The following is a 15,238-nucleotide window of genomic DNA, read 5'->3' on the forward strand; positions in this document are numbered from 1 at the left end:
GTGAGCTCAGAAAAAGTATCCAGCAGATGATTTGTCACATCAGCTTACTCCTCAGAGGATAATGCAGAGCTTACAGTGTTCTTCCAACCAGCTCAGGGGAGCCCTCAAAGTTACCTGTACCCCCAGAGGAGTATTGTGTCAAGCCCACAAAGGTGCCTTTGCCACGGGTGAAGTTTGTTTCTGTACACAGACATGCTGTTGTGCAGTGCATCTCAGGCAAGCAGTGCAAACACAAATCTGTTCAAATTTGAGGGGGATGCTTTATGGAGAGCTGGAGCCTCTTTGAGCAGCACGCTTCTGTCAGCAGAAAATAAATTGTATGAATCTTATGCCAACTGAGCAACCCTTTTCAAACACAATGTCACGTAGGAGGGTGCCAGAGAAGTAGTCAGAAAACAAAAGAAACTGCAAACCAGGGTCTTGCAAGTCTCCAGTGGAAATGGTATTCATGTCAAACGGCATGAGTGTCAAACATGAGTCACTGCTGCCATTTCTCCCTTCCCAGAGGAGGGAAATGTATACTCTGTGGTCAAGGCAGAGCAGGACAGGATGATAGATATTATATGCAGTTTGACTCTAGTGCAAATGAGCTGTTAGGGTTTCATACAAGTATCTCTCTGTAATGCATACTACATTTCCATAGCACCCAATGAAGGACTGGAAACCGAGTCTTACAGCCAGTGTGAGTTTACCAACATCACAGTAGCAGAAAGCAATACTCTTGGAAAGCTCTCCTGAACCGCTGCCCGCATTTGGTAACTGTGGTGACTAATACAAAGCTGTTGTTTTAAAAACAGCGTTAGAACAAGAAAACTGTAGTTCTGCTTCATTTTCCTCCCTGATTTTAGGCCAAGTGGCAGCAGTGACAGCTTGATGCAAGAAAAGTTTAGGCTGGGTGTGTTATTATTTAGACGTGAAAAAGGTGATGCACCTTTGAAAGACTGTAGACATAAAACATGTCTTTTCATTTTGAGACCATGGTCTTATATAAAAAGGGCTGCTTAAACTAAGAGCAAAGTGGGCCAATGCTCAGCCATTGCAGTATTGTGAGCACAGCTCCAGCAGCTCACAAATGCCAGGAATCTGGCCTATTGTCTGCCTTTCCACCCCACTTTATTGTCTGTAAAGTCTGCCTTCAGTGTACCCAAGTTTAGTGTACTTCAATAACTCAGTCAACAGAGGGAAGCAGATGGCAAACATTCCCTCCCAGAAGCCTGAGCTTTCTTTCTGGCATCTCAGCAATATGAGAGACACCACAGATGCAAACCCTCTGGCCACTACCACTGTGCTTTGCCATCAGGTTTCCTCTCAAAGCATCACTGCCTCTTAAAAGTGACCTGGTTTGGTTGTGGGACTAGTAGTTTACATGGTTTGAACCTTATCTCACTTCTTCAACAAGTTGTCCAGAAAAAAAGTCTGTTAGGAAAAAACCTGCTAACACTGATCCTGCCCTGATCATCTGGACACCATAAAGGCAAGCGTGTTGTTAACGTCACACTGTGTCATCCCTTACATGTGATGTGCAGGGTTAGCTCTGAGAATATAGAAGGAAGTTCAGGGGCCAGGAGGGAAGATTTGCAGTGGTGTCTGAAACTGCTGTTATTTTTAGGTCTTTTTCTCTGCTAGCCTGCAGGACTCTGACAGTTCTGTGTGCCCAAAGCATTTCAATATTTTCTCATTTTCTAATAACACTTAATTCAAACTTATGAATAGTGACTATTTCACCAGAGCATAACCATAACCTGTCATCTGGAATAGGCATTTGCAGCAGTGCAATGCTTTTGCTCCACAGAAATGTCAGTACAGCTCCAGAGCAGAAAGATATTTTCTGACACTAGATTATTTACTGTAAGGGATATCTCAGTGTTCAGTAGCACTGAATTCATTATTTGTCCATTTTGACCACGTCAGACTTTATCCCACAGGTTCCAGGAAGAAATAGCAATCTCAGACTGCAACTGTGATCTCATCCCCCTGAAGACAGCAGGGAGAAACTTCTAATTATTACCCATGGTGCCAAGTCTCTGCACAGGTTTTTTGGTTTGTTTTGGTTTTTTAAAGAAATCTTCTTTCCCTAATGCCATAAGTGTTAGAACTGAGCGCTGACACAGTTGCTGGCCACAGAAGAACAAGGAAAACCCAGGGGAGTCAGCCCATTGCACCCCAACCTGCAGAAATCCACAGAAACATCAGGACACAGTACACACTATAAAGTTCTTTGCTGGAACAAAAGCACCCTCATTGCACTCTCATTCTCTTTTAAATCAACAGAGTTGTAAAAGTTATTTCTATAGGCATCTATTTTCTCTCTCTCATAAAATTGTATGAAAGCGTTTCCCAAACAGCCCCATCACTATTGTGCTGCCGCCGCCCCCGCCCCAAACGGCGCTCCTGCGCTCCCATGGGCCACACCACTGAATACAGCAATCACGCTGCTGCCTCACAGCCTTCCTCCTCTTGTGAAAGCCAGAGCATAAACCAAAATTGTTCCAGAGACACTAATCTGCATTTTCTGTACACACCCTAAGAAGAGACACAACTGACCTATTTTTGTATATCTTCAAGAAAAGGGTTTTCCTACTCACTCTAAGGAGACTTCGTCTTTCTCTCCTTACAAAGGATTGCAAAACAAGTCCTAACACAACCAAATTGCCTTTTTTTTCTCTGACATCATCATGCAAGGACCACTTGCCCAAGGTTATAAGGGCTCCTTGTTCATTTCTTGAATACATCCCTGCCATCACTCCAAGTTAAAGATTGACCATTTTAAGCAGCTGAGCCACATGTAGGCACGAATGCTTTGCTGAAGCATCTAGTTGCTTATTAGTGCTACAAATTTGTCACTATTCCTGGTATTAGGTAGTAGAACTAGAGAGGCAACAGAAGGGAAACAAGCAGTCAGTTAAGGGGAAAATAATCTATGGTACTTCTTGTGCCCAGTGAAGACTGTAGGAGCACAGCTGTGTCTGCAGAAATTCAGGGTCTGGGGCACCTTGTGCAAAAGGAGTGATGTTTTATTGTCAGCTTCTCATCCAGGTAATTACATTCATTTCATGAACAGAGGAAACTTCAGTCAGAATAAAGGTTCAGCCCAACCAATGACGATCCTATCTCTTGTGTACAAGCAACTGATACGTCACAAAGGGTTGGAAACCACCATGATGTTTCTGGCAAATCAGGAGGATTGAGGGGAGTATCCTCTGCTTTCACACAGGGGCCTTTTCTCAACCTTCACCTCTTTCCACAGTGCCAACAAGTTTCCTTTCATGCCTTTAACTCTTCCCAAAGCTGCACTCCAACTGCCAATTTTCACAGCCTTGACATTTTTATTACTGCACATTTTCCACTGGGATCTCAGCTTGAACCTCCCCACATCTCTACCATGATCCAGTGCCACAATGGCAATCTGTGCCATCTCAACAGAGTCTTCAGCTGTGCATCCCCCATGATCACACAGAGCCTTCAAATGGATATTTTTCTCCCCTTAAGCACACTCTTTATCAGATCTAGATAGATCTGGTCCATATGAAGATAACCTATATATGTGAGTAATTATCCCTCCCTGTTGAAAGGGTCTGAGTAGCAAATCCAAGACCTTCAGCCTTACTGATAAACCATATACATGATGATTTGAGACATCATTAGTGAAGCCAAGCTTCAATTAATTTATTTAAGACTGGGTACATTATACACAAAAGACCGTGTTAGAAATACAATACTGAGGTTTGAAGTCAAACACAAAAAATCCCCACATCTAAAGGAAGTATTAATTTTGCCTACAAAACCTGTTTCATTCCAAATGCTGGCTGGATTTCCTTTCATCAGGGTGTAGTGAAGGGGTCTAGTTGTTGCTGAAAAGCTGAATATGTTAAGAGACCTTGGAGTGGAAAATACAGTCTTAGAGTTAAGGGTAAAGTGGGATTTGGATTCTTTTTTTTTTTTTTCCTTCCATTTGCTGAAGTGCTGTAGGAGACCAGAAAAAGGCTTCCTGAATGCTCCCTGTTCTGAAACTGTGACATGGGAAGTAACTCAGGCTGATGGGAACAAATATTCACCCTCTGAGGCTTCCAGAAAATCAAGATCAGCTGATCTTTGAATCCAGAACTGCTGCAGAAGTCCTGAAGAAAAAAAAAACCAACCCAGTTTGAAACACCTCTGCCAAGCAGCTCAGCTATTTGCTTTTCAAGGTTCCGAGTCCCAACTTCTTACCTGGAATGGAGTGTTCCACCTCCTCAGTACATTGCAAATATCACCTAGCTTTGGGGATAGGCAGATGGAGTAGTGTTGAGACTGAAAAGCCCTGGGGATGGGGATAGGGATAGGGATAGGGAGCTTATTAATAAAAACCTCCTCTTTGGAGTCAGCTTTCAACATAGAAGGGGCCTCAACTTCTCCCTGGTGCCCTCCCCACTCCCCTGGACTGTTTATTCTGCAGGTTTTGCAATCTTGGAGCAAAGTCAGGCTAGGTGCTGCATAGAACTTTGGTGTACAAAATTATCTTCATCATCTCTCCCTGTCCTACAGGATTAACAGCAGTGTTGCAATAGTACAAATGAGTGAGGAGCAGTGAATGTCGCCAAAAATTAAATCTGAGGTGGCACTAGCCCCTGGCAAAGTCTTCTCTAGCCTTTTTCAGTCAGTCAGACCTAGTTGTTAAGGGAACATTTTTGGGGATGTGTCAAATGCAATCTTATAAAAATCTCCTTTCTGATGGGAGTTTTAGGTTATAAAAGTTAATGCAATGCAGATAGCTGAGTTGAACAGGCTGTTTCCCAATAGACTCTGGTATAAAAAGTATTGCATTATATAAAGCTTGAATCACAGCTTTCTCAGCAACTGTTTGGTACAGACTGGGTATCCACCTCATGAAAGGCAATGAAAATAGTATGGAGAGAAGGCTGCACTTCCTAGGAGAAGACCTGGCAGTAAGAAGGGATTTTGAACCTTTTTTTCCCCATTAAAAAGTATACAGCCAAAATGAAAGCTAAAGAATAATTTCGTTATTGCTCCCTCTTTATTTAAAAAATGCATAAAGTCAGACTATCTGGCTAACACATTATGAGGATATTGATGCAGTTAAAAAAAAAAAAACCACAGAGATTTTTCTACCCGGAAACCTGATGTGTCACTCTTTCAGCTTTGTCCCTGGGGGCAGACCATGGGAATTCCCAGTCTTGGGCCCCTGTGGCTCTCAGCCAGCCCTGCCATTGAGGCTGTGCTTTCAGCCTGAGATGTTGCTGTGCTGCAGGGGCAGAAAATAAGCCTTCAGCCTGTTTCCTGGCAGGATGAGGCTGGGTCTGAGGGAGCTGTGTAAAGAGTCCTGCAAACCTCTGTCAGCACTGTGAAGAAGCAGGGAGCCTTCTTACCTCCCAGACAGGAGAGAAAATTTAGACAAACTTTGTCTGAACCAACAACAACCCAAAGGCTTCTAGAGCCCCATAACATATTTTGCTTTAGTTTCTTTCATGGAGTATCTTACTCATTCAGGGCTGTCACAGCTTCATGGCTAGTTGAGGGGAGAACGTGGGATTTCAACTGTCTGCTTTGAAACAGGCACAGATTTCACAGGTGAGGGAATGACAACTGTTTAGCTTTACGTCTACAATCACATCTCTCAGTGTGCTTGGTGGATTTGGTGCCCCAAATCCCAGGACATATTTGTGGACACGTGGTAGCTCAGCCCCTGGCTTCAGGGGGGAGCTGCACCTGCCCCTTGCTCACCCCATACTGGTTTAAGTGGTGGGAATGGTCTGTGAAGCTGCAGCTGAAGTACAGGGGGCAAGATCTTGCAAACTTATTGGAAGAGTTTGTCTTCAAAAGAGTTTGTCTTTCTGCTTGCACAGCATTTACAGCACAACTCTGACTAACACACCTTTCCCTGCCCAGGCCAACCTAGTGGATATTTGGGGATGGCCCACCTGTATGTGCACCATTCACATTTTTACCTATTCCAATTGTTAACAGGGTAAAGTTTAATCATTCTTATTCCTAGTGCTATTTTGGGGAAGAAAAAGAGTCATTCTGTCATTGCGTGCTCCAGAAAACATGAAAGTCTCTAAGGAGCCCAGGCTTCCTGTTACCAATGCCTTAAACTTTGCCCCACCTTTGGGAAGCACAGGCAGCTTGTGGAAGAATGTCATCCACTCTAACAATTGATTTTCTTATGTACAATAACGTCAGACCTTTTAAATAAAAGGCTGACCTGTCTCCTTCTAAAATAATTCATCTGTTTTATGGAGTGTTGTTCTGATTATATACAATTCCCACAAGAAGGGAAGTACCTTTAAAATAAGGACTATTCAGTACTAGTACAGGATTTCCTCTTGTTGTTGATAATTTCCTCCTAACAGAAGACGCAATGAATCCCAGAGAAATTCAAAGGAGCAATCTACAGACAGTTAGGCATCTACATTATGCAGGGAACATTGTTCAATCACATTGATGTTTTCCTGATGAAGTAAAAAACAGATATACCTGCTGTGCAGCATGTAAAAGGGTTCCTACAGCATACACTTCAGTTCCCTTTGCTACATTTTTAAACGCTATCCAATCCCACAAACTTTCACATAACCATCGTTGAACAGCCACAAATGACAATTTTTCTCTTTTCATCTTTTGCTATTGAAATCCAGGCCCTGAAATGGCCCCTGATGTTAAAGAAGGCAGACTTGGTGACAATGAGAAGCAGTATTACCCAGTCATTATCAGCACTATCTACAGCAGATATATAACATGAAAGAAGTTAGGAGCTCTGTGTTCTCTGCACCAGATGTCCCTTGACTCAGAAGAAGGCTCCACACTCACCTTCACTAGAAGTGCTCATTTTCCACTATTGGTCAGGAAATGCACCTGCCCTACTCATGCAATGGTGAAGGAGACCTCATACCTACACAGATGCTGAGAAACACCTAAGCCATGCTGCAGATCCACTAGCAGCTAGGTGGTAACAGCTGATGAAGGCTGAGGGGTTTGTGGAAGAGGCTGCCAGTTATTAGGTGCTCTTATCAGTTATTCTGATGTCCCAAATTCTCTGTCAAGTTGCATCAAGCCCCCTCTCACGCTTTAATTCCTTGAGCTCCTCACACTTACTTGACCAGATTGTACAAATGCAATTATTAAACCATGCTATGATGCATTCTTATAGCCATTGATAGTCCATCTAGCCCTTGTTTCTCCCAAGCCAGCAGGATGACCCATCAAATTCAATTAAGACATTCACACACATTTGTTTCAGCACCATATTGGTTTTAAATAATGTGCCTCACTCTTTGCATGTTGCTCATACTGAGAAAAATTATGAATACTGAGTGCTATCATCCCCTCTTTAAATCCTCTACATACTGGCATATAGCTTCTTTTTTCATCTGATGTCAGATGCAATGCAAATCAAACAATGCATCTCTTCATTCATCTGTTCACGGCCTCAATTTTCCTCAGATCCTACAGATCAGCCTTCCTTCCTTCTCCTGCCATTCTCTGGCAGAGCTGCTTCACCAACTTTTCTACTCCCAACATCCTTTCTTCTGTGAAAGCAGAGCAAAACAGAGAAATGCACATACCTGTTGAACTTGTTACTAATCTTTGTGCCTAGACTTTACAGCTTACCTTGGAGAAGCCATCTGGAAGGCTCCAAGCAGCCTCTTCAGTGCACAGAGAAAAGCATGGTCTGCAAAGTCCTCCCTGTGCTAAGGCTGCCCCAACAAGCAGGAGATGTGCAGAACTGGTTCTAGCTATTCCCCCCTTCCTTCCAAGGAGGCTTTACCTGAAACAAATAGCCTGGCAAAAGACTCTGGAAAGCTCCAAACAATGTAATGTGGTTAGGGGGTCCACAGGCAGGGCAGAATGCCTCCCCTGCTCAGCTGTCCTGAGCACTTAGATAAGTACCTCCTGCATTATACAGCTGTGTTACATGATTTACTGAGGAAAATAAAATTAAAAACAGCTGGAAGAGAATCTCTACCTATGCACTTTGCTGGGAAGGCTTGGGCAGACTGCACACAGCACTAGTCAGAGCAAGGCAGTTTGGTCCACTCCTTTAAGCTGCATAAATTATCTGTAGAATTTGCTAGACAAAAAATTTCATTGGATTAGGTGGAATAAGAGAGAACAACATATAATACCCAAACACTCCTTTAATAAAAGCCTTTGCCAAATGAACACTTCAGGCTCCCAAAAGACACCTTCAAGTATCTGTATCTTACTAAGCATTGGCATTTCGACATTTATGACCGCAGTCACACTACTATATTGCAAGCATGAGTCAATGCCCACATCTTCTGGCTCCAGAAGAAAGGGACTGTTCTAATTTTTATTTATAAGCTGGGCAAGTGGAGAGAGATTCATTCAGTTACAGGCAAAGCACAGGCAGACCCTACGAGGTCAGGTAGGCTGGTTAACACATGAACATATTAGTGGTTTAGCATACTGAGTCACAAATACCACAATCCATTTCTGCATCCTTTCATGTAAGGCCTCAGAAAAGGGCTTTGTACATAATTTTTGCTGCCTTCCAGCACAAAGCCCATGACCTCTAAGTTATTCACTAGAGAATTCCAGCTCCATGTAGAGTGTGTTGAAATCCAAACTGGGAGTTTCTGGCAATAAACATTTGTGAGTATGCACACAATATAAAACAGGAAGAATGATTTCAGTTTATCTGTGTTCATTTGGGCTTATTTGTTGCTTGGAAAAAAAAAGCCTGGCAGACTTCCCACCACTATGCAATAGTCTAGGAAGGCTCCTGTCACCTGGGGACTCACATGCTGATGTGTGAGTGAAGAGGGCAATAGGCAGGTTTCATGAGGCTTTCAGCATGATCCTAATAAACTCTGTCATGCTGCTAGTGTTAAGACAGGAGAGCTGAACAGAAAGTGTCTTAGGAACTATTGACAACTTCTTTCCAAAAGCTAAAAAATGTCGCTTTCATCAGCTATTCCTTTACACCAAAGCACGGAATAGTTTCTCATAGGTTTGTATCTGGTTTTGTGCAGCGTTTACCAGCCTTTTCAATTCATTCTGCACCCAAATCCAGCTTCCTTGATAAAGGAAGATAATACTAGCTTATATGAAGTACCACACTATCTTACATCCTACACAAAGCTTTAGCCTGAGGATTTCCAGATGGACACATTTCATCCAAAGCAATTGAAGGTGGCTGGGGGGTCATGGGATCAAGTCACATATGCATTTCCTTTCTTTTCCAGCATCTCTCTGGTTAAGCTTGTGCTCCTGAATTGCTCTTTTGCAATAGGCTAAACAAGTACATGTTTTGGGCTCCAGAGATACCTATTGCCTATAGAAGCAAGCTTATTTTGCCTTTCTCAGTTTGTCTTTAGAAACCTAGCATCCTGTGAGAAAGAAAAATAGCAAAATGCTCAGAACTATACTTTTTGAGAAATAACAGCATTCATCATTCATACAGAAAATTCCAAACTACCTCTGCCTCTTGTGGAAAGGAGACCAAGCACTGCCATACCTGTTTCACAGCTGGCAAAACATATATGGATTAAGTGATTGCCAAAACAAATTTACAAAGTTACCAGCAGCCCTGGACTTATAACCCTGGTGTTTTAGCTCCTGGGCCATGCTTTTTCCATTCAAATTACTAGTTTTCGCAAGCTCCTAAATTCATTCATCTCTAACAATCAGATGGTTTTGAGTCCTCAAAATTAATACAGAATTACTGCAAAAGTTGAATAAAATTAATACTTTTCATTAATACCTTTGTCATTGGTAATAGAAAGAGAAGACGATGGATATAGAGACAAACACCGGCAGTGAAACTTCTATTGCACTCTGCTTCTGAAGTCCATTCAAGGGTAGGACAGTGGGACAAAAATAATTATAGGGGTCTTTCTACACAAAAGAGCCAGCTATTTAGAGGGAGGCAAAGTCATTTGAATGTCAATGAAATAACCATTAAAAGGCTGAGAAGCATTGCCATTTATTAAAAGATCTAAAGAATAGTTGCATGCACTATAGCAATCTTCTAGGTAGGAGTTGTTAATTTGCTATAAAAACCTGTTAGGGACAGGGCAGAGCGTAATTAAACAGGAGACAATACACACTGTGAAAGGAAACTGGATTTAGAATTTTACAGCCTCTTATTTCAGGCTTCTACATGAAATACTATGCTCTATAATCTCTCCTTAATAACACCTATGTATTTCTAGCTCCCACAGTGTTTTGCATTTCATTTCCAGCAGTGGTCTCCTACAGCCTCAGAAGGAAGGTAAAACAAGGTTATGCACTTGAATGCTCTCCTGCTCTTTCCAGCCTCCCAGCAATCTGTCTTCCGAGAAAGTCTCTCATCAATGCCACTCCTTAATTGGCCTGAGAGCCCCTCTTTAAACAAAGCTCTCCTCTCCCACAGGGCCGAGTTCTTTCTGCTACTCTGGCAGAGCTAAATCCAGACAAGGATGTGCTATTTACAAAAACAAATGTACTATAAATTCAAATGTGCAGGGAAGAAGTGATGTATTTCCAGAAGTTCTGCAGGTAGAGAATTGCAGGTAGGACAGACTGCCATCAGGAGAAAACCTATCTATCTGTAATCCTGTCAGGTTTTTACTTGAAGAAAAGGTGTTAAACACTGGTGATACCGCTCAGTAACAAATACAAGATCAGTCAGAGACCTGGGTTAGATTCTGCACTAATGGATTGAATGTAATCTGAACCTCACTGTAATGTACAAAACTTCATTCCAGAGCTATAGGACATGTAACAATTTTGTAAGTTAGACAGAAAAGGACTTCACATTTGTAATGATCACTTTTTAATATTAATACGAATCACTAAGAATATTCAAGTGTAGCACAGCTTTAACCTCTTCTTTAGCAGAAACCTTGGTATCCTTCACTATCTGCCCACACACTGCCAGGCACATAAAAGTGATGTGCAAAAGAAATCCTACATTTTTCTTCCCTTGACTGTTACTCCAAGGCACTATGGTTCTTCATGTACTCAGCCAGCATAGCTACATATGCCATAATCTCTGAGAAAAGAGTGAATACAAATGCCCACAGCAGGACTAAGTAGCAATTGTTCAATATCTCCTGTGACACCCAAAGGCATAGAATTCTCCACTGATATATATCAGACAAGTATGTCATTTAAAATACATTGTTGTTTCTCCTTTATTTAGCCACAACACAGATACAAGAGAAGGCAAACCCCATCCAGTGGAACTCACTCGATAAACCTGTTCAGATTAAGATTCTCGTGAAGTCAAGCAAAATGTATGTACAAGCACACGTTCTCAGGCATACAAGAACACAGCAGAACCCTTACAGAATGAGGAGTGGCACTGAACTGCACCTAAAATGCAACAGAAAAATCACCTAGTTAGGATGCATCTGTTAAGCAACAAGACTGTGCACCGAACAGGTTCCCAATGTACCATTCCACTGGCTATTTAAATACCAGCATCAATAGTTTCAACTGAAAACTTGAAGCTCACAGAGAAGAGTCTGACCTCAGATACCCAAGAATTCAGGCTAACAGAACAATTACTCCACTGTAACTCAAAGCAGAATCTGGCCCTATGAAATGAAGATGCATGTGACCAGCTCTGGCTGTAAGATTACTGCAGGTGGCAACTTTAGTTCCCATAACTTTCCCAGCAACTAAACCCACCACCAATACAGGGTGCAAAATTTGACTTTGGCACCTTCCCCACTCATACTGCTCCTTTCAGTGGAAGAAATAGTGTAGTGGTTCTGAGATGTGAGCAAATGTCTACTAGGGACTAGAGTAAGATCGCCAAATATACCAAACGGCTTCAGGAGAAAGAGGAACTGGGCTCTTAGATAAAACTGGTCAAGCAGGTCCATCTGATTTGTCAACACTTTGCTCAGAAATATAAGACTCAAATATAGTTTACAAAAACAGTCATTCTTTATAGAGCATCTCAGTGTCAAAATACTAACAAAAACACAGCTTGTAAATGCTGAGAAGAATGGTCTTGGAAAAATTAATAACACAACTAGACCATTGCTACCAATAATAGGTGGTATCTCTTCATAAAAAGCCATTCTGATGTACTCAGGAAAAATGAAACCTTTGAAACAAACTGTACAAAAGCGACTTAAATGCTCAGCAGAGATCTAACACAAGCGTTAACAAACCACTATTGTAATTTTATTTTTGGACAACTTCAGCAACTATTAAAAAAAACCAACCTATTAATACAAAAATGTAGAAAACAAAAAGAAAAATCCAATGAGACAGTTTTTAGACAAACTTAGTTAAGGTGAAGCTGTACCTTTGTCCCAGTTACTAAGAACTTCAACTTTAAGGGCGGCATAACCCAGCTCAGCTAGGTTTATAGGCTTTCCCACCCTTGCTAAAGAGTTAGCTCCTAAAAGGCACCAATCTCAGTCCCCCAGGGTCTGTAGGGTTTGCTGAGCGTTGCTGACTGCGTTGGTGCAGACGGGCTCAGCACGCTGGGGGACAGCAGATGAAAGGAGCCAAACGAGAAGGGGAACGCAGACAGAGATGCCATGGAGGAGAGAAGAGGAGGAGACAGTTTGGTAGTAGACGAGACCACAGGGAGCACTGGTCCGACGCTGCCATTTGGGGGCACTCTGAGTGAGGAAGTTTCAGCATGTGGGGCTGCAATTCTGGTCTGGTGATGTGGTTCTGTGGAAGATGCTGTAGTACTGGTATTACCATGCCCATTTTGAGCCAGCAGCAACGGGTGAGGTATGTGAGGGTGATGTCCAAAGGCACTGCCCCAGGGAATGTGTCCAATGCCAGCGTGTGCACTACTCGCTGCTTCCCGCTGAGAGGCGTAGTTGTTGAGATGAGACACAAGTCGAACTCGCAGAGGATCAGAGGCATCCAGACCCTCTATGATACTCAGGTATCGAGCAACTTCAGCCAGGCACTCTCGAAACCCTAGACTCCGATAGTCCATAGCCAAAGCATGAGCATCAAAATAACCTAAGAGAAAAGAACACAGAATGAAGTCTTAAGATGTTGTTTTCTAGTCATTGTCTACAAGTAGCCTCCCCACTCCACCCTCCCCTATAAGCATATTTCACTTGGATGTGGTTAGTATTCCCAACCATAGACTAGCTGCCAAGCTCCTTTTTTTTTTTCCTTTTTTGTTTAACAAGCTTTTCTTTTATATCTGTGCTGTGATGCTGCAAGTCTCAAGACCAGTCACAGACTGCCATTTTTAAACTGGAATTGCTCACTGCCACTGGAGGAAAGTATGTTTGTTCTTTCCATGTCTCCCTTGTGCAATTAAAACCATAGCACACTGAAATTCATGAGAAACACAAGCCCTTACTTCTCAGAGGGGACTTAAGCAGGCAAAGTACTTTTTTCTTAAAAGTGCCTTTCAGCATTTTTGCTAATTCTTTTCACCACTTCATCCTGTATTTTTTCTTAGCTCTGTTCTGAACTTTCAGAAAGTTAGAGAAACAAGCATTAGACATCAATAATAACTGCGCTTTCCAAGCTGCCAAAAGCTGATTCACTTCACAGTGCTGACAAGCTGCTGGAGACCTGCAGTCACTCTCCTCTGGAACAACCCAGAGCTAGCACCACAAAACCTTTCAGAGCTAGTGATGCCACAAATCTTGTCAAGCAGAGGAAGTGCTTAATTCCTGATTAAACATAAGAGAGCTGCCGTTCACTTTCTGCAAGCACTGCCAGTGCTGGGGAATGCACTGTTCTCACAGCAGCCTCTCTGTAGGGCTGCTGACTCTGTCACGCACAAAACTTTACCTTTCCCTCCTGCTGTATGCAGCATTTTCAGGTGATCAACAGTCATCTGCAGAATCTCCGCTTTTTCCAGCTTGGCTGATCCCTAGGAGAGAAGGAAAAGCAAGAAACGTTTTAAGCGGAACCAGAGACGCTACCGAGCAGTGTCGCGCCCTCCCGGGAAGGGATGGGGAAGCAGCGCGAAGGGTCGCCGGGCGCTACCTGCTTCTCAAAGGCGCTGGGCACCAGCCTCCTCAGCTCGGACAGGCTGTTGTTGATGCGGTCGCGGCGGCGCTTCTCGATGATCTAGGGCAGAGAGCGGGGTCAGCGGAGCCGTGCCGGGCTGCGGAGAGCCGCGGCCGGCCGGCGGGCACTCACCCCTCGGCGCCTCTTCCTGGCCAAGATCTGCGAGGTGGTGGAGGGAGACATGGAGCCCGGGGCCGAGCTCAGGTTCCTGCGGGTACAGCGGGACACCGGTCACCGCGGGGGTTCGGGGGTGCCGCGGCTCCGCGGGGCGGAGGGGAGGGAGGGGGCGCGGCGCAGCCCCGCGGCGCCCACCCCGCCCGAGCTCACCCGTTCTCGTCCGCGCTCTCCTTCTCCACCTCGACGGCCTCATCCAGCTCCTCGCTGTCCGACGAGCTGTACTCGGGGTGCGCCCGCTTCATGGCACCGGGGCCGGGGGCGGCGGGGCGCGGGCGGCCGTCGGGGAGGCGGCGGGCGGCGGGGCGCGGAAGCAGCGCGCCCAGAGCGCGTCCCGCGCCTCGCCCGGCGCCCGTCTCTCCCATGGAGCTCCCACGCGTGGCGGGCGGGCAGGAGGCAGCGGGCAGAGGCAGGAGGGACGCGGGGAAGCAGGCAGGGAGGGACGGACGGACGGACGGAGGGATGCAGAGGCGGCGGCACGGACACAGCTGGGCACAGCACGCCCGCCGCCGCCCGCCGCACAGCACCGCCACGCGCGGCCCCCGCCCGTCCCCATTGGCCGCCGCCGCCGCCGCCCCAGCCAATCGCCGCCAGCCCCTGGTGGGGCCACGCCCTCTCGGCGGGGGAGGAGAGGCCGTGGGAACGCGGAGCGGAGCGGGCGGGGGGCAGGGCTGGATGGATGGATGGATGGATGGATGGATGGATGGATGGATGGATGGATGGATGGATGGATGGATGGATGGATGGATGGATGGATGGATGGATGGATGGATGGATGGATGGATGGATGGATGGATGGATGGATGGATGGATGGATGGATGGATGGATGGATGGATGGATGGATGGATGGAAGCTGATGACACCTCCGAGGACTTCCCTAAGGCAACGAAGGCCTGGGAGAGATGAGTGAGGAGAATCACAGAATAAATTAGGTTAGAAAAGGTTTTTTGTCAACTAGAGTATGGCACTAAGCGCCACATCCAGTCTTTTCACCATACCTTCAGGTGCGGTTAGTCCACCACTTCTCTGGGCAGCCTATTCCAGGTATATATTGAAGAAATACCTCCTAATGTCTAACCTGAACTTCACCTGACACAGCTTAAGACA

The 15,238-nt window shown here is 44.7% G+C and overlaps 1 protein-coding gene across 1 annotated transcript; it reads right to left on the bottom strand.

Moving 5' to 3' along the window:
• Nucleotides 1–9,758: 9,758 nt before the first annotated feature.
• Nucleotides 9,759–14,654, bottom strand: HEY1 (hes related family bHLH transcription factor with YRPW motif 1). Its single transcript, XM_085053083.1, has 5 exons — nucleotides 14,284–14,654; nucleotides 14,089–14,164; nucleotides 13,933–14,016; nucleotides 13,735–13,816; nucleotides 9,759–12,942 (listed from the first exon to the last, which is right to left on the bottom strand). Exons 1-5 carry the CDS (start codon nucleotides 14,493–14,495, stop codon nucleotides 12,359–12,361), a joined length of 1,038 nt encoding a protein of 345 aa, XP_084909209.1. The 5' UTR covers nucleotides 14,496–14,654; the 3' UTR covers nucleotides 9,759–12,358.
• Nucleotides 14,655–15,238: the final 584 nt, after the last annotated feature.

This window comes from Lichenostomus cassidix, chromosome 2 (assembly GCF_008360975.1).
Source record: "Lichenostomus cassidix isolate B80296 chromosome 2, HeHo_3.0, whole genome shotgun sequence".
NCBI lineage: Eukaryota > Metazoa > Chordata > Aves > Passeriformes > Meliphagidae > Lichenostomus > Lichenostomus cassidix.